This window comes from Erithacus rubecula (genome assembly GCF_903797595.1).
Source record: "Erithacus rubecula genome assembly, chromosome: 1".
NCBI lineage: Eukaryota > Metazoa > Chordata > Aves > Passeriformes > Muscicapidae > Erithacus > Erithacus rubecula.
Window position 1 is genome coordinate 108,856,186 of NC_136658.1, and position 23,773 is coordinate 108,879,958.

A 23,773-nucleotide genomic window follows, 5' to 3' on the forward strand; every position below is an offset into this window, starting at 1 on the left:
GTGTTAGCAAAATAGATGCTTTAAATCATTTGTAGAGCTAATTGCATCTCTAAGTACAGGGAAAGCTCAGGAAAAGCGAAAAAATGTTTAACACAGCTTGCCTGAAACATAAATTTGGCCAAAGGCTGTATTTTAAAACTAATTTATTCGGAGGTCTTCACAGAAAATGAGCACTGGTGCAAACAAAACATGCCCAGCCCACTGGTGAACATTCTGACAGTGGAAAGAGAACAACAATAATAATATTTAACTCATTCAGGGAGATTTACACATCCAAACTATGCCCTTGTTGTGCACCTCCAAAAAGGATTGAATCCAATCTGGCAGGTTTTCAGGTGCAGCATCTGAAATGAGGGGTAAGAAAGGATGTTTGGATGCTCAAACCTAGCACTGGGATTTCCAAATCTGCCACAAACTTGCAAGATAAAGTTAGGCAAATCAATTTGCTTCACTGCACCTCAATTTCCCAATCAAATAGAAATTGCTGAATGATAAAAATTATCTTATTTGGGCATATTTGCATAATCATCCTGATGTTTGGACAGGCTTCCAAGTCATGATTTTCTAAGCAGTTCAGAGAAGGACATAAAAAAACTTAAAATACATTTATTCTAAGGACTAATGCTTGTTGTGTTTATAATGATATTTTCTTTGTGCTTCCAGTCTAAGGAAAGTAATAGTGCAGAATCACAGTAATCTTTATGAGATGTATGAAATTACACATCCTTCCCAGTTTTACCTCTCATAGATCTTGGAAATGAAGTTGGATTGAAATATCCCATAATCCTGAGTTGATGCTCAGCATAAATCACACTGTGAATTTGCTTCTTGCTGAAAAGTTATATTTACTGAACACTTTTCATTGTTATAAAGTTAGTTTGACAAAGATGTCAGCAAACAGAAAATAAATAGTGTGAAAACCACATCTATTCACACTGCTGTAAAATTACTCTTGTTCCAAGTGTTTCTGTTTATTGAGAAGTTGCAAGAATTATAATACTTTGTAACCTATAAAAAATGAGGTCTGCTAAATCCCCATATGCTGATGGAATTCAGACTGCAAACAGATTCTCAGGAATTGCTTGCAGTTATTTCAATTTTAAATCAGTGTGGGTTATTTCTTTCTTCCAGCAATGTTGATAATACATGTGACTTGTGTAATGCTTAAATGCTGTTTTTCTAATATTCCTTTATGGAATAATTTCATTGTATCAGGAATGGCAGGAGTTTTTTTTATTTGAAGGTATAGAAAAATCTTTACATACTTCTGCTCTTGCTATTGTTATTTTTTCTGTTTAAAACATCAGTTGTTCTAAAGCAACACTGAGTACAAATGATTTTGCATGTTTCCATAATCAGGGAAATGGGTACAAAATATGGGAACAGCTCATCAGGAGACAAATTTAAAAAAACAATGGTGGTGTGTGAGTGCTAATGAGAGCTGAATAGCTAAATACACAAACTGCACAACATGGAGCTCTGTGCCTGTGGGAAGGGTAAAGAAGAGACAGAAGCAGGGTCCCATCATAAAACACAGCTGGTTATGGTGAGAATCAAAATTACTGTGTGTGAGAGAGAGAAAAGTAGAGAAAAAATTGTTACAGTGATAGGAAATTTTAAAAAATATTTTAATTTTTATAGAGCTGTTGAAAAGCAACACCATAGACTTAACACTATTGTATTGTTCAAAAAGATAGAAATGTACATCACTAGCAGCTTTTTCCCTTCTCTTTAGAAATGATTCACTGAACATTGAATTCTTATCCCAGCAGACTGGCCAAGAGTCTCCAGGGGAAATTATTTATTTTATCTCTAATTCCTAGTGGAGTTGCTTCCTCCTGCAGTGAATTTTCAGAATAATTTTTTATCCAAACATAGGTTTATTTTTCAAATTGAGTGAGAACGATATTAATTCCTTCCTGTGTCATTACCATAAAAATAAATTAACCTGTTTCCCTCATTTTGCTCTTTCGAAATAAAAATACTACACTAGAAGGTACCACGTGAGGTTTTGTCTCTGCTACTGGAAATGCATTAAATAAAAATTCTGACTGCTCAGGTGTCTTGGGAAGCTCTGAATAGATCTTTTCATGGAAGGGAGTGGGTACTATGATAAATTTCTCATAAAACTCTTCCTTCAGGTTGAGATGCTCCATTACCTTCACAGTTACCTGCAGAATAAATGTGGTTAAACATGTGGGGCTGGAGAGATGCAGCTGCTGTAATTACTGTGGGATAATATTGGCTGTTTGCACTCAGCCAAAATAATTCTGCTGCTGGAATTCTGTGTCTGCAGGGCTGGGACTTTTTCTGATCATATTGTCCAGAACAGTTTATATTCTGGAAATAAAATCACTTCAAAGCTCCAAACTTAGAAGGTGCACATTTGATGGTGGTGACATGAGGTTTTCTTTTTAATTAATGAGCTTGTGTTTAAATTTGCATGCAGATAGGAGGGGAGATGGGTTATGGTCCTTGATGATATAAAGAGCAGAGAATTATTTTATTTGTGCTAAGCCACTGGTCAGCCTCAGGCTATTTATTTATGTAGGATGCACCAGTAAAAGCCTCAGGAGAAAGATTTTAATCCTCCAGACAGCTCCATATATCATGGGCAAAGTTGAATCCTCTTTAATCAGAGCCCCTAAAACTAGTTGGTGATTTAAAATTATCTGCTTGCTTCCCAGCTGAAAAGAGGAAAGCAGCTTCTACAGCTACATATGCAAGCACTCAAATCATCTAAAACTGAGGCATTAAAGATGATGGCAGTTTTATTCAATATCCTGGAGGATGACACTTAACAACAGCAGGTAGAGAGCTGTAGCTGCTCATGCCTAATAAATTCATCAAAGATTAACAGGGGGAACAATTAAATAAAAACATTGTGTGATCAGTCAGGTCTATAGTATTCAATCATAAAATAATACCCATTAACAAGACCTTGTCTGTGTACACAAAGCACAGCTCCTGCATCTAGTTATGACTTGTTTGAAAAAAAAAAACCAAAAGAACCACAAAATCAAAACAAACAAACATGTTTGTTCCTCCTTTATAAAACTTGAAGATTGCATATGTAACATAAGTGGAATTGGTGTGGACAGTTGGAAATGCATTTTTGCAGTCTCAGAAGCACAGTAAGGGCAATAAAATATGTTCTGGTTTGGGTAATTTACAGTCTCTTTCAAAATGGCCAAACTCATTCAGAAAATTATAGCACTGCACATGTAAGAGCATAATGTCTTTCCTCATACAGAGATTACAGAAGCACAAATAAACTCATGGGACTGTTGAATTTAGAGCTGCTAAAACCAGGAATGCAGCTGCCACCTGGATTCAGGACCTGCCTGATTTTGGAACACTGGGCTCAGGCCTCATCCTGCCTCAATAAAAAACCAACAGGGAACCACAACTGTTGTTCCCATTTAAAGCTGCAGTTGATTTAGCAGATAATCTCTCTCAACTCAATTTACAAACTATAAACTGCAACTCTATTTAGTTCAGTTTCCTTTCCTTTCCTTTCCTTTCCTTTCCTTTCCTTTCCTTTCCTTTCCTTTCCTTTCCTTTCCTTTCCTTTCCTTTCCTTTCCTTTCCTTTCCTTTCCTTTCCTTTCCTTTCCTTTCCTTTCCTTTCCTTTCCTTTCCTTCCTTCCCTTCCCTTCCCTTCCCTTCCCTTCCCTTCCCTTCCCTTCCCTTCCCTTCCCTTCCCTTCCCTTCCCTTCCTTCCCTTCCCTTCCCTTCCCTTCCCTTCCCTTCCCTTCCCTTCCCTTCCCTTCCCTTCCCTTCCCTTCCCTTCCCTTCCCTTCCCTTCCCTTCCCTTCCCTTCCCTTCCCTTCCCTTCCCTTCCCTTCCCTTCCCTTCCCTTCCCTTCCCTTCCCTTCCCTTCCCTTCCCTTCCCTTCCCTTCCCTTCCCTTCCTTTTTTTACTTTTTTCCTTATTTTTTTTTTCTTTCCTTCCTTTTCTTTCTTTCTTTCCCCTTTTCTTTTCCAATTTTACTCACTTTATGGTTCTGTAGGCAAGAAATAGGCAGGTTTGTTGTCTCAGGTAGTAACATTTCATGCAAAACATCAAGGGGAATCTGGAGAACTACAGCTATGGCAAAATTCTCACCTATGAAACAGAGATATTTAGGAATGGAGCAAACACCATGGCGTCTACATTTCTCTAGATCCATTTTCTTTGGAAAGATGCAGAAGGACAGTGCTGGTCCATGATATTTCTTAGAGATGCCAAAATAACAGCAATTTATTTTTTTATTCTCTTCCTCTTTAATCTTTGAAGAACCAAGTGGAAAATATTCCATGATTTTGCTTGGCATTTTGGCCATGGTGATGTCTGTGTTGGACCTCCCACACTTTGAGCAGCTCTGAATTCCACTGACTGAGAGGCAGTGACAGATAAGGAACAGATTTATTTGCAATAAACCCTCATTCAGAATGAGCTGCCACCAAAACTGGTGCTTCTGTCCCTAATGAGGTAAGGGACGTTAGGGAGGGTAAAGAATGATGATGTAAGACATAATGTCTTAGTTTTGAGCTGTCAGTTCTGTACAAACTTTGCCAAGCTGTGAATTCATCTCTGTTACAGCTGGAACCACATCAGGTCATAGGAGTAGAAATATTTATCAATGTCCTCAGCTCTCTGCAGAAAACTGTGAAGAGAGATAATTATTCTTATAATTACAACTCAGTTATTCTTTATTGAAGTCTAAACAGATTGTGTGTCTAAATAAAATAGAAGACATCTCATGTAAGGCTACTGGCTTGTTCTATAATTTCTCAAATTTAATTCTGGGAGGTAGGAAGTCCATAATAAAGAATAAAAGAGAAGGGAAAGGGAAAACCAACTGCTTTGGAACTAAAGAAAACTTCAAACCTGCAAGTTTGGCTTTATGACAAGACACATTTCTGTGAGCTTTGAGGAGCTGGAGTTATGGACCAAATATCACATCAGCCTCCCTCACCTGGGACAACACGTGTGTCAGGAAACAAAAAGGGAATATCAAACACCTTAATTCCTCCTGAGTAACATTACACTATGGTGGCACTTCAGAAGCTCTGCCACTGTTTTTTTCTGCCAGGAAATGAGTCACAATGGCCTCTCAAGGTATCCCATGAAGGCTGAGTACATGGAGTGAGTGACACTTGGAAAAGTGAAACCCTCACCTTTCCCTCCACATCTCCTTTCCCCATCTAATCTTTGGGCTGGGTATCCAAAGCTTTCCCAGGACTGTGGCTGCAGGGCACAGTTTGAGCAGTTCCAGCAGACTGGTTTGTTTGAGGATGATGTAGCAGTTCCACAAAACTGAGTTTCAGCTTTCTGTCCCCTTTGGCTCTGTGGGGAGCTCTCTCCCCTTCCATGCACAGGTCACACTGGAAACTTGCTTAACAGAAGCAATTCTATCCAGAGGAGGTGACAAGTACCCCTGGCAAGAGTTTATTTGTTCTGTATCACCATTTGGCACAGGATGAGAACAGCCATCTGTTCTCTTAATTTTGATCAACCCAATTTAGGATGCAATAACACAGCGTTGTTAGATGTGTTTCCAACAAAGGAAAAATCAAATATGATTTTTAAAAATCATCTTGAGGGTAGCATTACCCCTATTTAAAGACTAGCAGCATGCTGGGGGAGAAGGGCATGATGAAAGAATAATTAACATTGTGATATTAAAATATTCTCATTTTCATATAAGAATATGATGCGCTAGTTCGACAGGAAAGTGTTCACATTTTCTTATGAATTATACATGAGAACAATCTCGCACAGGAAACCTAAACAGAATTTTATTTTAATCTCTAATACTATGCAGTCTAATGGAAAACATTGAAACCTTACATAAGAGCAATTTCATAATTGTTAATGTGACCTCTTCTCACTTAGAGAAACAAGCACAGGATTTGCTAACTTTGAAGAAGTCAGTAGGTTATTTGGGGCACTGGTCAGCAGACAGAAAAATGAGGGGTTTGGTTTAAAAATGCCATGGATTTTATGACTCTGAAAAGGAGATCACAATTTTCCATTATGGGTTCAATTACTAGATGGGTATGTGGAGGAAAAAAAAAAATACAGAAGAAAATGGTAACATTTTTCATTTACTACAACCAGAACCAGAAATTTCAGACCTAAATTTATGTGCAAGATCCAAGCTTGAAAAAGAACTTCAAAAAGTTGTTAAGGTGTTGAGCAAAAAACTACAGGAATATTTCAAGATATGAATAATTCACAGTAAATGATTTAGGAAGTTCAATCTGTATAACTAATTAAGGAGAAAGATGGTATAAGAGGTAATTTCCTCGTGTTCTGTAAGAACTTAAATGGGCAGAAGATTTCTGACTGTGGAGGAAATCTTTAATGAAGGCACAGTAAGATCCAATAACTGGGGCAAAGGCAGGTGGACCCAAACAATACACTAATTTTCAAAAGTAAGAATAATTGGAATAATTTACCCAGGGCTATCACATGCTCTCCACTCAGAGGAAATCTTTAATCATTACTAATTTCTTTTTAAAACACCTATAGTGTAACTTCCAGATATGGACTTGAGCCGGAGTTAATGGCAAAAGGATGGAAGGTGAAAATAAATTACTCTAATGGTCTTTCTAGTCTTTGGATCTATACATTTTCTTTTCAGTCTCATTGTGAGGCAAAGTTAGGTATTATGTTGGATGGGGAAAGAGTTGTGGGTTCCATTCCCTGTTTTTCCATTGACTTGTCTGAATTGTATGAATCCATGTATCTCAGAGAGCTTCTCTGTAAAGAATTCAAATTTCATAAAATCACAGAATGTTTTGGTTTGGAAGGGACCTTAAAAGACACCTAATTCAAACCCCCTACCGTGGGCAGGGACACTTTCTACTTAGCCAGGTTTCTCAGAGCCTCATCCAGCCTGGCCTTGGGTTTAAATTCTGTTTTAAAGTAAGTTTAAATACTATGCTAAATGGCAATGTATTACTATGCTTGCCCACACCACTGAGGCAAGAGACAGTGAGGGCTCCTGGAAGCCTTTGAAGTCTTTGAATGAGACACATATTCCAGATATTGAACCAGGTTTTCAAAGGCATCAAGCACTGAATGCCAAAAGAGATTTCAACATCTCTGAAAATCAGATGCTGAAATTATTATTGTCAAGTATTCAAGGCATTAATACAAACACTGCTGAGGAGGAATCATAAATGGGAATTATGAGCTATATTTTGACAGTGGTTTTTTTAATTGTTGTGAAGGAGGCTTCTCTGTCTTCCTCTCCTGAAACCTGCTAACAGCCAAACAAACAAAAAAGCTTCAGTAGATCTGAAAGGATTTTTCACTTCAGAAAAATCTTTATTTGGCATATTAAGTAGGTGAGTCAAAAAAATTAGACCTCATTAGAGCAAAGCAGGGGCGATTAAATTAAGTGTGCCTGAAGAAGAAAGCACTCCCATGGATCAACAGGGCTTGTCTGTCCCATCCTGGTGCTTTCCTAAACACTTTTTGAAGTACAGAAGGCAGAACACTCAACACTTCAGCTTTGTCACAGCTGACAGCCTGTCAGGTTTAATGAAAATGCTCTCTGTTTAGAAGATGACAGGAATTACATGCATTTCCCCTTTTATTTCTCTGTCATCTTCTTCTGTCTCGTGTTTCTACAGGAGAAGGAGGGGTTGGTTATTAAAAGCATTACATAAGTATGCAAAATATGTTAAGAAGAAAAGAGGAAAAGGAAAATCTTTAGCCCTGCAATTACACACAATGTCTGTTGGTGGAAAATGTGGGATAACATCTGATGTGTGGCAATAACTATTTACTTTTAGATATCTTGGAAGAGGGTGAGGGGAAAATCTCTAGATAATGCTTTAAGTGAAGGTTTTATTGTACCATTGCCTGAGTAATTTCCAACAGGAAGATGATCTAAGCAGTGTTAGATAGCTTGAGTGTGTTCATAACTTCTCCAGAAAATACAGCAAGATAACACTGAGCAATTTCTTGGCTCTGCAAAGCTTTCACATTCCTCTTTTATTGTGGCAGGCTTTTAATAAGTGTGTCTGGTCTCACAGAGCCAAAAGTGTAACTGCATCAGAGAAAACTCACAGCCAGGGCTGAGCAGGGAAGACTTCACCTGCAAGTATCAGTCAGTACTGTGAGATCTGGAAATAGCCCACAAATCCATAAAATTCATCACCCAACCACTCTGCACCCCCATCCACACCCACAATCCACACCCCAGCTGTGATTCCAGAGCTGCTGTCTAGAGTTTAAAGGGAAGCTCTGAATTTGATCTCATTTAATTTCTGTGGTGTTTGTTTCATGCTTATCCTGAAAAGAGAGGCAAATTTGATTACTAATGATGCCCTGTGTAGACCATCTCTCAAAACTGTGCAGAGCATCTGAAAATAGTGAGAGCTGTGGAAGAGCACAGAGGAAGGAATTTATTTTTAAACTTTGGCCATGTTTGTGTGATCTTAAACCTGTGCATATTAGTAGTGTGAAATTAAATAATGGAGAAGTGGAATTATGATGAGGAATGGAATAATATGTATTTAGCAAAGGTGAAAATGGACTCCAGAAAGAAAAAGCCACAGGAAACCTTCACATGCAGGAGGGGACATTTCTGCCTCTCAGCTGCTTGGGCTCCACTCACTTGACACAAATGCACAGCATGTGCAGATTTACTGGGGGGACCACAGCAGTCCCAGCCATCCCATTAACACCTTTTCATCCCTTCCTGGGCCTGTGATGTGGTTGCAGCCTTTCCACTGACATCCACCCCAGCACAGTTTGGTGCCAGAGTCCCATCCCAGCTGGAAAAACCTGATCTAAGCCTGGCCTGGGCTGCAGAGGCTGAGTGCACAGAGCAGGCAGGGCTCAGGGGCACTGCTGAGGGCAGGCACAGGCTGAATGTGCTGCCTGAATTCAGAGCTGGCTGATGCTCACCCAGCTGGAAACAAAATCAAGGCAGGGTTGTCTTTGCTGCATCCCCCAAGCCAAGCCTTTAAACGTGATTCCCACCTCCTGAAGCTGTCATTTTGTGCTGCCCACAGAGCATAAGGGAGACAACTGTGCCTCAATTACCTGTAGTTCTTATAACATATTCCCTGGAAAAGGTAGATTTGCTTTATGAATATTTCAGGAGTGCAGTAACTGCTTGTGAACCAAAGTCCCGTGGTTTTCACACCAGAATTCTAAATATCCTTCTAACCTAAATTCAGGGACAAAGCAAACCTTGTAAAAGGGTACAGATGATCAGTGGCACTATTTGATAAGTTAGAATTAAATTGGGTTTGAGTAATGTATACACTCAGACAGTGTTCTGAGTAATTAGGAATATGAAAGGAAAAGGAAGAAACACTCAGCATAGGGCAGAACTGTATGTCAAGGAATTACAGTGTATCTTACTTGTTTAACTTATTGCTACTACATATCTATATCATTTCATCCAAACATTACAACTAACATTAAAATATAAGATGTAAGATAGCTTTGCTTTTTTTCATGTAAGATTTTCAATGCCATGTTTTAGATATCTAGCTGTGAAACAGCAAAATCACCATTCAGGTGATTTTACTACTTCACTCCACAATATCTTTGTCCCTAACTCTTCTCTTTGCAAGCAATTTAAGTTTTCAGAGGTATATGAAGTCAGTATGGCTTCTGTATCAGAAAGAACCTCTCTAGCCTGTAAATCTGTAAATGCACTGAGGCTGGAGTACAGTGCTGCCCATGGCTGAGGAGAGAGCACGTCCCATCCAGCTCTCCCTCCTCCTTTACACCTTCCCTTGCTCAGCTCTTATTTGTCAGCAAAGGAGCTCAACACATTCTATGCCTCAATTATGTGATTTATTTTCACAGAACCACAGAATCCCTGGGGTTGGAAAAGCCCTCCCAGCCCATGGAGCCCAACCTGTGCCCATCCCCACCTTGTCACCTCCAGTGCCACCTCCAGGTGCCACCTGCAGGGATGGGCACTGCAAACCTCCCTGGGCAGTTCCAACCCCTGAGCTCCCTTTCCATGGGGAAATTGCTGCTGCTGTCACCCTGAGCCTGCCCTGCCCAGCCTGAGGCTGTTCCCTCTCCTCCTGTCCCTGTCCCTGGGATCAGAGTCTGGCTGCCCCCTCCTGTCAGGGAGATTTAGAGAGAAACAACATCACCCCCGAGCCTCCTTTTCTACACACTAATCAACTTCACCAGTTACTTAACTCTGGTGTGGTTATTTAATATTTCTGGATACTTCCAAGGATGGGAGAGGTGGGCTGGTGTTGTTTAATTCAATGTTTTCTGCTCTGAGGGTCAGACTGGTCTTGTGACATCAAACGGTTGTGAATTTTTTCCCAGTTTCTTTTATATTATGGTTTAAAGGATATCACCCTCTTTAAGGAAACCATTTCCTCTCTGTCTTCTCTCTGTTGGATTGCTTTCCTACTGATGCATCTGTGAGCAAGCATCCTGACTACACTTAATTATTAAAAAGTCATTGCTCAAACAGAGCTCTGAAGAAAAGGAATTCTTTCTTTCTGCACTTTACTGGATATTAGTTCATAATGAGTTTCACCCTTGTGTGTTTCTCCACTAATTCTGGAGCCTGATATACTTTATAATAACTAGGTACAGGTACATATATTGTAAGAGCTACCAGCTACAGAGAAGTTTAGCAGACATGAAAAGGAAAAAATATGCACATTTACCTCAGTGTAAAAGTTTTGGGAAAGCACACACATCTTAAAACTAGAGTATTTTTTAAGTGGAAATACTAAGCAGATGAGGTTTAAGCTTACAATGCATTCTAAACCTGTTATTTTAATTTATTGCATTATGAAAAGTGCATTAGAGCAAATATGTACCATGTCAGTTTTAGGGGGTGTTTGTGTCCTTGCTTTTAAAGTGAGCATGAAACAGAAGAAAGACAGCTCTGTGGGTGCCAAATGACCTAAACTGCACACATGACTATATAAACCATATTTTTTCACACAATTTCAAGAGCTAATCATTTTTTTTTTAAAGTCATACTTGAAGAAAATTTAACCTGTAACACTTTTATTTTGAAAGAACAGTGGTAGAAACTCTGACCTTGAACATGTCAGACTGGTTTTAGTGATTGTGGCTTTGCTGGGCAGGGTGGGGTGGGATTCTCCTCACTCTGGAGCTGTTTAACTTGCAGGCATTGCAGGTGTGAGCAGCTCCACTGCCTCCCTAACCCCTCCAGTTCTGCTGCTGAACTGCATCAGATCATCCCACAGTACTGAACTAAACTGGGTTAATGCATTGGTTCTTCACCCCATATTTTACTTCAATACCCTTTGTATGTTTGTTAATAGTGATATAACCATGGCACATTTATTTCCTTCATTCTTCACATTTTCCTTAAAGATCCTCCAATTTCTGCACATGGAGTGCAAATAAAATGTAGATTAATTGGTAACTTTTCTGCATTTACAGTGAGCACTTGGTCAGCTTGGAACTGTCAGCTTCAAACCTGGCAACAAAAAATCTTCAGGCCCTGTGTCCTCCATCCTTCAGTGTGAGAGAAGCAACCTGCAGCTGTTTTAAACCCTGCAAACTCTTGTGTCTTTCAGGACCTAGATTTCTCATCACATCCACGGGAGCCTTGTATATTTTAGACGTACAGAATGAAGATGGGCTGTACAACTACCGATGTATCACAAGGCACAGATACACTGGAGAAACACGACAAAGCAACAGTGCAAGACTTTTTGTATCAGGTGCTCCTTTTGTGCATCTTGCTAAATGAAATGCTGCATGTGTCTCTGGTGTGCTCAGCTGGCAAGGATTGTGTGGTTTCTGTCAAATGGAAGTGGGGAGATGCTGTAAAGTAAGATGGGTCATTAATTTTTTGTTTTAATCTGTTTTTCATATCTTAGTTGCTGTTTCCTGAAGGCCTGTAGGGTGCACCTGCACTCAACATGGTGATTTTTAGCAGGTTTAGGGTGCTTTGTACAGGGTCTGTGGATGGGATTCATCCCTCCAAAAGTAGACTTGTGCAGGGAAATTGAATCCCCTTAACTTGCCTGTGTAACCAAAGAAGAGGAACACTTTTAAGGGTAGTGTAGCTATCCTGCTTTGGGGTGATCTGAACTGCACCATGGTGCCTGCTTCTCCCTGTTGACCTCAGCAGGAATTCAGGACATTGGACTCAGCTGTAGGTATTTCCACCTCAGGATTCTCAGGTTATCTGAGGGCTGGTTGGCAGCTCAGGGATGAGTCCCAGGCAATTTGTGCAGCAGGTGGGAAAAGAAGAAGGTGGATGGGCTATTTTTACTTTTCCTTTTAGTTTTAAATGAAATCCTGATTACTGTGTGTGTGATGGACAGCTGGGCTCCTCACAGTCACCACACTCTCAATACAGAGCTGCTCCAATACAGATTTTTCCCAATTTTTTTTTTTTTTTTTTTTTTTTTTTAGTGGGAGGCTGTGCCAGTTGTGGGTGAGGTGGAGGAAGAGCTGATCCCAAGCCTGGGTTTGGAACTTGCTCTCAAACATTTCTGTGTAGGATTAGCCTTTCTCCCCCTTCCCTTCCTGCCCCTCATTTGCTGCTTGTCCCCAGCTGCTCCCTTTGTTTGCATGTGAGCACATCCAGAGTGGTTTTCCTCCATCCACAGAGCTCACTGAGGCTGCATCCCAGACCTTCCTTCTCCCCATATCCTTACCCTACATCAATCATCCCCACCATCCCACTGAAAAACTCACATTGCATTTCCTCCTTTTCCCTGTTCCTAACTTTCCTCAAAGGTCAGCCAGGATTTGGTGACTTTCCCAATCTCACAGTCAGTGAGGTCATTCCCCTTTTGACCCTTTCCTCTCCTCTTTTGGTCCTTCTGGCTGAATAAAACTCTGGTGCTCAGCTCTCAGCTCTCCACCCCTCTGTTTGAGAGCCCTAAGGGACACAGAGGTGAGCACAAGATTTTCCATTATTAAGATGCTTCTTGCCTTCCTGCAAAATGGACATTGTTGAAGTATTTAGGAGCCCTCTGAAAACACAGGCCAGTACTTAAATATAGTAATAATTTTTAAAAAATAAAAATAGTGGGATTGTTCAGGTTAGAATCACTTACCAGTCAGTTCCAGGAGTTTCTCCCTTTGATAGGTGTCCCCTGTGGGTAGAACTCTTGCCTCTGCTTTTCCCCAACCAGATGAAGAAGTTCTCCTGCACAATAATCTGCCTGCTGTGGTCTTATGAGAACAGGCAGGATTCTGCCCTTCCAGCTGGCTCCATAATACGGTCTGCTTCCGTGTGAAATCATGTTAAGGCTGAGCCAGTGGGAGCATAAATAAAATCAGGCTTGTATCTTGGTTACCACAGGAAAAATTCTGGTTATCTCACTGAACAAAAGGGGGGAAATGAAAGCTCAGTCTTGTTTGAAATTTAGGACAAACACCCTAAAAAATGTTCCTGTCTGGAGTTGCCTTTTCTATTCTCCTCCACAGACCAAATTGAAATAGCAAATTTTACCTGTGTGCAATAACTGGCTATTTTAATTCAACAGGGTTAATTATTCTTGATCAGGGCTAAAGTGGGCTCTGACTTCCAGTCCTGTTAATCTACTGAGCAAGTGCAGCAATCACAGGCAGAGTTTGTCTCTTAATATTTCCCCAACAAGTTTTCTATTTCTTTACTGGAATTTATATTTCTAAGTGGTTCCTTTAAGAACTGGGATCAGAGAATCCAAGAACATAGTTCTGAAAAGTCTACTTGCGTGAGATCTACATTTTTGCCTGCCTTTTCCATCCATATTTGTACTTCACTTGTTAGGGGATGAAATAGTTTGTGGTGGATATTTCTCATGTTTCCTGGCTGCATTTAACACAAGTTAAATGTCATTATTGTTTTGATACAGTGAAAATGGTAACATGCAGATAATAACAAATAAAATGTAAAAATAGCAAAAAATAGTGAATAATTAATATGCCTATGGCCAATATGAAGTTACAAATTTCATTTGAACATCTTGAAATCACATGGCCTTTTAAAATAAAATTAAACCCAAAGCCATTAACATGCAACAGAATTAACTTCTAAGACTCATTGGAGTGTCCTTTTCCAACAATAATTTTGTCCTGCCATGAATCCCACCTCCCAAAATCATTACTGCTTTTTAACCTCCACACTCTCAAAAATCCTTGTGATTTTTAGACCACAACAATTTTCTTCTTATGTCCTTTAAACAAGATCCAGAGTAGAATATTCTAAAACAGAATTTTGCCTCAGCTTTTTACCATTGTTCTTGCTGGAAGTAATTTGCAGCTGACTGTTAAAGCATAGTAAAATAATGATTCGAAAGAGGATAAACACACATTGGAACTGGGTTATGTTACTTTGTTGTTTTTTGCCTCATTGCAGATGATTGCAAACGAACTCAGAGATTTCTTTTGTGCTTTCTTTGGTTTTTGGCTGTTTGTTTTCGGTTTTGTTTTCGTTTTTTGTTGTTGTTTTTTGGTTTTGGTTTGGTTTTTTCTCCCTTAACTGGAATATATGAGCTGTAGGAATTATAAACAGGAGTCTGTTTCAGGGACAACCCAAAGAAATGTTTTACTGCCATTTATATATATATAAGTACAGAGTGGAAGAAAGCAGGTCACTGAAAACATATCTTGTGTATCCCTGCACATATTTGTGAAACCTCCTCTCTAACAGCAGGGAGAAATATTCTTCATTTTGTAGACAAATCTCAGATTAGCTTCCTGCAGCTGAGACTCCAGGCTGTGCTGCTGCTGACAAGGCTCAAGTTGAGAAGGAAAAAAGGGAATTGACCCTGGGATAGAGAATCCAGGGTCTGCTGTGCTGCTTCAGGAGGAATGCACAGACAATACCTCTAAAAGACAGTTATGCTTCTTTATTATTTAAATATTTAATTATTACTTGCAATTGAAAAAATTGATTTCATGTAGATGTAACCTTCTGAAGAGCCAGAAGCTATAATTTCTTGCCTGCTTGTGGCTTTACTCTCAGTTAATTCCCCACAAAAGAATGTGTGTCTGTTAACAGGGATGCCTTATGACCCAAACAGTGAGAGAGGAGCTGGCTGATCAATTAGTCAAATTGACATTGGCCTTCCCAATAGCATCCTGGCAGACTCTGCTTTCACTGAGCCAGACATAAACAGCATGGAAAGCTCAGAAATTTGTACCATCCTGGTGCCAAATATGGACCTTGAGGCCACTGAGTCATCCAAAATCACTCATTTAACCACCACCAACGCCTTCCTAATGAGACACTCTGCAAGCTGGATGTGGCTTTGCCCTCAGTGGCTCAGTGTTTTCCTGGCACCTAGAAAGCAGAAAAACCTCTGCTATCACCTGTCACTGAACTTGGCATTTTGGGGGTTTTATCAAGATATAGTCACAAAAAAAACCCCAAAAACTATTTAGTCCATTTTTCAAATTATCATGGTTCTGGTTTCTGGATTGATAGTTCCACTTGAATAGCCTTGCTCTCCTGAGTGCCCTTCCAGGTGTGGCTGCAATTCATAAAGATAAATCTAAGCTCATTTTAAACCAGCTAGCTCAGGTACTGGTGGCTTTTGGAATAGCTTGAATTCAGCGTGCACTGCTCCTTTAATCTCTCCAGCTCCTTACAGAAACCTGCTGCAGCTGCCCTGAGTCTGCTAAGTTAAAATGCCTCTTGAAAATCCCAGAATTGTGGCAATCACACCTACATCCAGCCAGCTATGATTAGATATACCCAAAAAGAGGTCAGTGTGTCAGATAGGAGCTGGTCAGAATATGGAGTTTCTTTGTGAGACAGAAATCTGTGTCATGTCATGAGAAAACACTTTGATGAATATTTGTTCAGTGTTTTGGTTGCAATAGCTCCAGGATGGGCTGCACAAAAACTTTAAATCGTGTCAACCTTTGTCCCCAAAATTTTCAAACTTGAAATTACAAACTGAGCACTATTTTCTGATGGGTACATGCACCTCTGGTGAGGGCAATCCTGCCAGACATCTGTGAGATGCATAAATCCATGCCAGGTGCTGCACAAGTGAGGGCTGCAGTTGTCAGCAAATTGAGCACAGAAAGATGCACTATTAAGCTGTAAGTTGGTCTTGTCACATTAAGTTCTTTTCCCACAGAAGAAGAAAAGGCTTGTCTGTCATTTTGACTGCAGATAGAAATCCCTGTGCCTTTGCCCATTTGTCTCCTGACAAGGGAATAAATTGCTCCTTTAATTCAAAGCCTTCAGACCACCGAGAAGAAGGGACAATGTGTTGGCTTCAATCTAGTTGAGAAGTGGCAATAATTGCTAAGGCAACACATTTCTGGCTCTCTGTGCCTCTCACAGGGAACATGAAGGATGACCAGCAAAATGCTTGCCACCTGGAAAAAATCCAGTGAGAGGATTTCCAAGCAGGGATGAGTTGCTTCAGCAGCATGTGCTGCTGGATCTCAGCCACCACAACTCATGCCTGGGTCAGAGAAGCAAATTGCAGTGCCCAAAACACTGGGCTGGTGTAGCAATGTGTCTGAACAGTCCAGGCCATAATCTGTAACAAGTACACCAGCCAAACTATATTTAGCTGTTTTTCTACATTTTTTAGTTTAGGCCATTGTTTATAACAGATGCACTGGATAAGCCATGTTTAAGGGTTTTTCTGCAGTCTATCAAACTTCCTGGAACTCTTCAAGGCCACTAAAACATAAATTGTGCTAAATTGAAAGAGAAGCAGCTGAAAAACAGAATACCAAAATTAGAAAACCCAAGATAAAGGTGGTTGATGATGCTCTAGATTAGAACCAATCATCTTACCTGCAAAGCTCATGCAAAATGTGTGAAGATAGAGGCACCAATCAAAAAATGTGTGATCACGTAAACAGTTTTAAAATGTGTAAGTAAAGTTAAAAGTAAATAATAAATCAGCTTCTGTTGGGAAGGATGAACCACGAAAAACCTTACAAATATGATTGCTTAGATTCTGAAAATATAGAAACCATAAGTGAGATTGAAATACCAAACCTCAGTTAATAAATAACTAGAAGACAATAGGATAGCCAGCTAAAAGTAATCCCCTCTTAATAGAACAATGCCTTCTGCTGGAGAGCAGGTCCAAAGGTCAGGGAAGACCTTGCTAGGGTCCAAAGGGTTTTTAGAATTTAAAGTATAACACATTATGATAATGTAATGATTCTGATAGGCTGTATGTAAATGCTATAGAAATTAGTATATTGTATTAGATTGGTTAATGGAAATTAGAATATTCATCATGGAAGAATACTTATTGTATTTTAAACGGGAAATCGCTCTCTTACTCTTGCTTTTGCTTTCCCCCTCCCTTACTCTGGTTTTTCCCCTCTTGCCTCTCTTACTGTTACCACCCCTTCCTTTCTCTTCTCTTTCCCTTACCCCCACTCTGTCTCTGTCCTGCTCAGGGCTGTGGCTGGCAGCCCTTAGCAGGACTTTCTATACCCACACCCCTACAATAAATTGAAACTCTAACACCAGCTAATACACAGCTCCTGAGTTTGTCCTGGTTTGGAAAACCGTCCATCCCGATACAAAAGACTCCCACAGGCTTCTGCATAATCATACTGATTAACTGTCCAGAAATCCTCCAAAAATACTGATGTATTGCTTTAAGGCTCCGGTTGAAAAGAGTTTCTCTGCATCCCCTGTTTCAGACCCAGCGAATTCAGCTCCATCTATCCTAGATGGGTTCGACCACCGCAAAGCCATGGCAGGACAGCGAGTGGAGCTGCCTTGCAAAGCATCAGGACACCCGGCCCCAAAGTACCGCTGGCTGAAGGACAACGTGCCCTGGGAGCCCGACAGCCGCTTCCGGCAGACGGTGACGGGGCTGCTGATCGAGAACACGCGGCCCTCGGACTCGGGCAGCTACGTCTGCGAGGTGTGGAACAGCTACGGCACCGCCGAGGTCATCGGGCGCCTCCACGTCAAACGTAGGTCGTGGGTTGCCGGTGGAGCCTGGGAATGGGTGTTCTGTTGTCAGGGTCTTTGGGCTTCCAGTGCTCTAAGGCTCCTACTTTGTTGGATGATCTTAAATATAAGCAAAGCAGGTAGTAGTTGGAAAGGTTGTTTGTTACGGAGCGCGTCAGTCTCAGCAGTACGCGGATAAGCGATAGCAAAACGCAATGGCAAAGCAGATAGCAAATGCAGTGGCAACAAGGGAATGGCTAGAAGCCAGAATGGCTAAAAGCAAGTGGCTAAAAGCCACAATGGCTAAAAGCCACATACATAGTCTTATGTAGGATTTTTCCAGCAAGCTAGGATGCAAGCTCGGACCACCACTCCTTAACCTATTAGAATTCTAGTTTCTTAGCACACCAGGTTATGTATAGAACTACGCATACAACCTATCTTGTTCTATCTAAGAAATGTCAGCAATATTCTTATTATAACTCTATTAAGCCTAAGCACTGTCTACAACTGTGGGCCTAGAGCCTCTACTGAAGATATCAGTATATTTCAACTCTCTGCTACTGTGGCATTTGAAACCTTTCACTTACTGAAATCATTAGAACTCATACTAAAACTTATTCAATCCTTGCACTCTGATTTCTCTCTGAAGAATTCAGAGAAACCCCTGACTCACTGACTCCAACATTCTGTGTAACAGCAGTGGGAGGTTTGCACCACTTAATTAGTGGTTTGTTTTAGTTTCTTCTGCCTTCACTCAGACCCAGCATTAATGAATACATGATGGAAATGGATTTTTTCGTGTTCAGGCTTAAATCTTATCTAAAGTACAGAGTGTTCTACAGGTCTTCTAGCTACCTGCTAGAAGTGAGGAAAATGGAGGAAGTTGCAGCTGCTACAAGGTCTCTTAATGCTAAACAGTCCAATAGAGAAACAGCAACTATATTATTTATCCTTTTAACCCAATAACTAAATTCTCATGACCCTCAGAGTGACACAACTGACTAACCAGAAACTACTGCCTGAAACCATTAAGAAGGAAGATGAACACTGAAAAAACCACCCAAAATCTTCTATTTTGTCCTATACCTATTACTGTACTATAAAAACCTTAAATTTAAAACCCTTTACTGTGTGAAATCACACACTTCTATTTAACTACACACCCTTGATTTTAACTCCATCACTCCAATTTAGAAGTCTTCTCGAAGGCCTCAGGTCAAAAGCAGTGTTCTCCAAGGGTCAGTGCCAGAAAGCACAGTTTAACAAATCAGTATTTTAAACAAATGTTGTCCAATTAAAAGAGCAGTTGTTTAGGTAACTTTTGGAATTGGTCCAGGGCTTCTTTGCCCAACTTCTTGTTATGTCTTCTCAGATTCTGGTCATAAAACAAAATGTTCTTCTTGTAGATCCTCTGCTTGAAAATAAAGACCAAACAGTATTTCAGGAATGTGTTAGAAAGTTAGCTTATTGTTCTAAAATTTGAGAGAAAGGGTGGGAAAAATACTAGGAGCTACATAACTCCAATAATATTCTTCAGAGCTACGAATATATGAAAAATTCAGAAAAAAAAATTGTTTAGGCATCAGTATCAAGTTGTTCCCTTACCTTGCCATACCTTCTGTTTCCTTAATTTATCTTAGCAACGATTAAAGTCCTCAAAGTGTGGAACAGCACAAAGCAGGCTCTGTGGAGATGAGTTAGTTGGCCAATTGAGCGATCAGAAGTGCAAATGGATGCAATTTCCAGTGTAGCTCTATAATTTATCACATGGAGGATATGTAATTTAGAAGCATGAATTGGGTGCTGGAAAAGGAATTGCAAATGTTCTCATAAATAAAGCTGCCAAACTCTCATTGCCCTGACTCATGGTGCTCGGTAATATTGAATACTCATAGTTCCCCTCAGTGGAGTATTCATGTGTGAATATTCTGAATGTTTCACAAATTCTGCAAAGATAATTATTACTTCAGGAGCACCACACTGGAAAAGTGTTATGCTACTACTGCATGAAAAAAACCCAAAATTATTTCCTGGAATAGAAATAATGCCCCTGTGAACTAACATTTCCATCTAGACAACATGACTAGAAAACTGAAAAGGGAGAAGTTTATGAACAGTACAGGTCATAAAAATATCCTCACAAATAATTGCACATTATGTTTTTGGGCAAAATAAAACTGAGGTAAAAAATCTGCCATTCATGAGTTAAAACTGAGGAGCCTTGATTCTGAATGTATTCATCAAAATATGTCAAAATACTGATTAAAAATGAGTGGAATTCCATCTGTCTTGTATTATGCAAAGTCAGAACTTGCAGAGACATGATGTAATTGTACTGCTGATGATAATACCCAAAGCATCTCCAGTGCCTGAGATGTGTTTTTCCTAAAGCTTCTGCACTGAGACAGCCAGTGGAAATTCTCTGGATCAAACTGGCAGGAAGTAAAAGCTGGGCAAAGAAATTTTACCCTCCTGTGCAATGGAGGATGTTCACTTGCATCATCATGGCTCTGGGGTATTCCTGATGTGCTTGAGTATCACTATTTTCTTTAATGTATTGTTGCCAGTTTTGCACTTTTGTAGTTTTTATAGGAAACTGAGATACTCAGTGACTTTTAATGTGCATCTGAGCATAGATGAATTATTGCTTTGGACCTTTGTCTGTAATCCAGAATGTCTGAGGCCACTGTGTGTTTCTTCCCAGGCCTCTGTTCCTGGTTAACCACTATAGATTTATTCCAAATTTTATATTATAAAATATTTAATAAAGTGAACAAGTTACTTTTCTTCTTCAAGTGTTTGTGTGTGTGTGCACACGTGTGTGTGTATGTTTGTATGCAAGCAGCTAAAAGAAAAAATAGGATGGTCCATATTTCATGTCAGAGATAGTATCAGTGGTGATAGCAATCCCTTATCTTTATAAGGAAGTCAAACCAATTTATACAAGGCATGAGATGAAATGTGTTCTGCAGTGTTGATAACTCCTAGGTGGCAGGATAAAAATTGTTTTCCTTGCATTTGTTTTCCATTTACATTTATAACTTTTCTTCAGTGCTGTTCATTCTCTTTTTTTTTGCAATGTAAAACTTGCATTCTCCTGTCCCACTGTTTCTGTAGGTTGCTTGAAAATATTCCTCCCACATCAAAGCAAAAAATCTGGTGAGCCCACACACTAAACACTTCCATGTGGCCATATCAGATGGATATCCATGGGTGTACCTGCATTAACATCTTCCACTCTTGAAAGCTAATCTTGTAATTTGCATTTATTGCACTTGCTCACATCAGGGAGTGGTTTGGAAAAGTGTAAATTTGGTTCCTTTTTGCCAGAAATTAAACCAGAAAATGATTTTCAGGAATGCACCTAATGCACAAGATTCAAAGGTCCACACTGAACCAATGTGAAATTACATCCTGCACTCCCAAAACCTTCATAGCCCCATATTAAATCCCTCAGCACTAATGGTGCTACTTGTAGGTCTGATCCTACTGTTCACCAGGGCATGTGTTGAGTAGGTTATTCCTACAGATCTATTTAGATTTTTTTTTCTGTCATGGTCGTTCGTGGCAAAAATTTTTGTCATCTGTTATTTGTTTTGGTGCTTTCTTTTAAGAAGGGTATGGCTGTGATTTTTATTATTCTCCTTAACTGAGAGTTGATTTGTTCCTTGCACACAGATGCGCATTTATACTTACCACACTCTGCTTCCCTTTCCCCTCTCCCTTTTTCCAACCCAAACCTCCAGAACCGCTCAAAGCCACCATCAGCCCGCGCAAAGTCAAGAGCAGCGTCGGCAGCCAAGTGTCCTTGTCCTGCAGCGTGACGGGAACAGAGGACCAGGAGCTGTCCTGGTACCGCAACGGGGAAATCATCAACCCCGGCAGCAACGTGCGCATCACCGGCGCCAACCGCGAGAACCTGATCATGGACGGCATGGCCAAGAGCGACGGCGGCGCCTACCAGTGCTTCGTGCGCAAGGACAAGATGTCAGCTCAAGACTACGTACAGGTGGTGCTGGAAGGTCAGTCTCCACCTGCCTGGCAGTTCTGGGGTCCAAAATAATGCTCTGGTTGTCTGTGGTGCTGTTGTTTCAGAGCGGTGATGCCTGAAAGATCTAGAAATGAAAGAACGCGCTTTCGCAGCAATATTCGTGTGGGAGGCAGTTATAAAGCTGGTCTTTAATTGTAGGGGTAGATATGGAAAAATATCCACCCCACATAGGGCAAATACACTATTACAAGTTTAGCAAATTAGCATAATTGATAGGAGCTCCCAATTAGACCCTCAGGCAATAAGGTGATTCTCCCCCTTGGTTCCACCTCTTCTGGAGGCCCCCCTTTCTTGCTACTAGCTGCACTTTGTTTATCAGAAAGTGCCTTGAGAGGGTAACTCATCCTTGGTTCCCAGTAAAAAGCAAGACAGAACTGGGGCCTTTGGGAATGTGTTTTTTCTTTCTGTCTATCAGGGTAGGAAAAGTACTGGAGCTGGTTAGGAGCTGTGTAACTATACAATAACAGTCCACAGAGTTATGAATATATATGAAAAATAAATAAAAGCAAAAATCATTTTGGCATCAGTGGAGTTTACATAAAAGAGGGTACTCATACAATGTCCATGGGGTTTATTGTGCCCTGCTCATAAGAGAATGGAAAAATCAATTTGGGAAAAAAAAAATCCTTCCCAAGCAGATCTCTGTTAAAAATCCAAACATCGCTTTTCTGGTTGGGTATATTGGCTGATGGCTTGGAGATCATCTTAAATAACTGATACAATGTTCTACATGATAATCAAGTGAGGAAAGTCATCAGTTTGCACAGAGGTATCTCACTAATGAGGCTGTGGTGCAGCCATGGCATGGACACTATTTTTAGAGTGTAGAAGAAGCAGAGATTACCTGCCCGAACCGAGTTACCTCGGCAACCATTTCCCGTGACTAGGAAAGCCTAAAGAGCATATTGATAATCTATCATGGTGTTGGGAGAGTGCAGGTTATCAGAGAGCAACAGCAGGGAAGATTTCAAAGACACTCAGGTCTCACTGGGAAAATAATGTCTGCTTTCATCTCAAAAAAAAAGCCTGTCACTTGAATTAAAAAAAAGGGGAAAAAAAGAGGAGGAGGGGTGGCAGAGGTACATAGTGTGCATGCTCACAGATTTATTGGTCCTGTGTCGGCTTCCTTTCAGGATAAAAAGCTTTCTTTTGTGTTGCTGCTGTTCTGTTTTCTGAGGGGTGACAGTATCCAGTATACCACAAAGGAAAGGAAGAGAGTTAGGAATGAAAATAAATAAATAAATAGGAAACTCTGTCACAAAAGCAATGGGACAGAAATGAAAGAGAGAGAGGGCAGAGGAAATAAAAATGAAATCAAATAAAATCAAATGCTTTTCCAGGGATGCTGAGGCCTTTCAATATTTTGAGAATGCCAGTGCTTATCTTTTTACCATGTGGCAAGCAAGGGAATTTTGCAGCCCTGTTTTTAAAGTAACATTTTCAAAGGAAACAAACACACATTGCATGACCACAGAAAGGATTTCCTAACTAATACCAGGGTGTCAGCACTCCTAAATGTTACCCCACTGAACTCTCTGGACAGGTGGGTATTTAATCCTGCTCCCTGCTGACAAAGTCTCTGTGCCCACCCATTTTCTTTGTTCATTTCCCTGGTACAGGCTGAGTATTTTGGGAGACAGTTCACAAGATAAAGTGTTTGAATGCTCTCACTCAGAGAAATATTTATCTGTAGCACAAAACTACTGTGGAAAAAAATTGGCACCACTGCTGTTATTGGCAATCTGTATTCAGAAAAGCTTAATTCAATACTTTCCTAAATGGGGCATTTCATGTCAGGACTAAACTGCTGTGTGAAATCAGCCTATGCAAGTTGTGCCTGGCTCTTGGCAACAGGATTCA

The 23,773-nt window shown here is 40.3% G+C and overlaps 1 protein-coding gene across 2 annotated transcripts in view; it reads left to right on the top strand.

Annotated features, from left to right (window-relative positions):
* Positions 1 to 23,773, top strand: part of DSCAM (DS cell adhesion molecule) — a 454,596-nt gene that overhangs the window by 237,900 nt on the left and 192,923 nt on the right. For both annotated transcript variants that reach the window (XM_079312259.1, XM_079312260.1), the window contains 3 exons: positions 11,546 to 11,692; positions 17,604 to 17,882; positions 21,609 to 21,884. In XM_079312259.1, the coding sequence (XP_079168385.1) occupies positions 11,546 to 11,692; positions 17,604 to 17,882; positions 21,609 to 21,884 (702 nt within the window). The remainder of the gene's footprint in view (positions 1 to 11,545; positions 11,693 to 17,603; positions 17,883 to 21,608; positions 21,885 to 23,773) is intronic.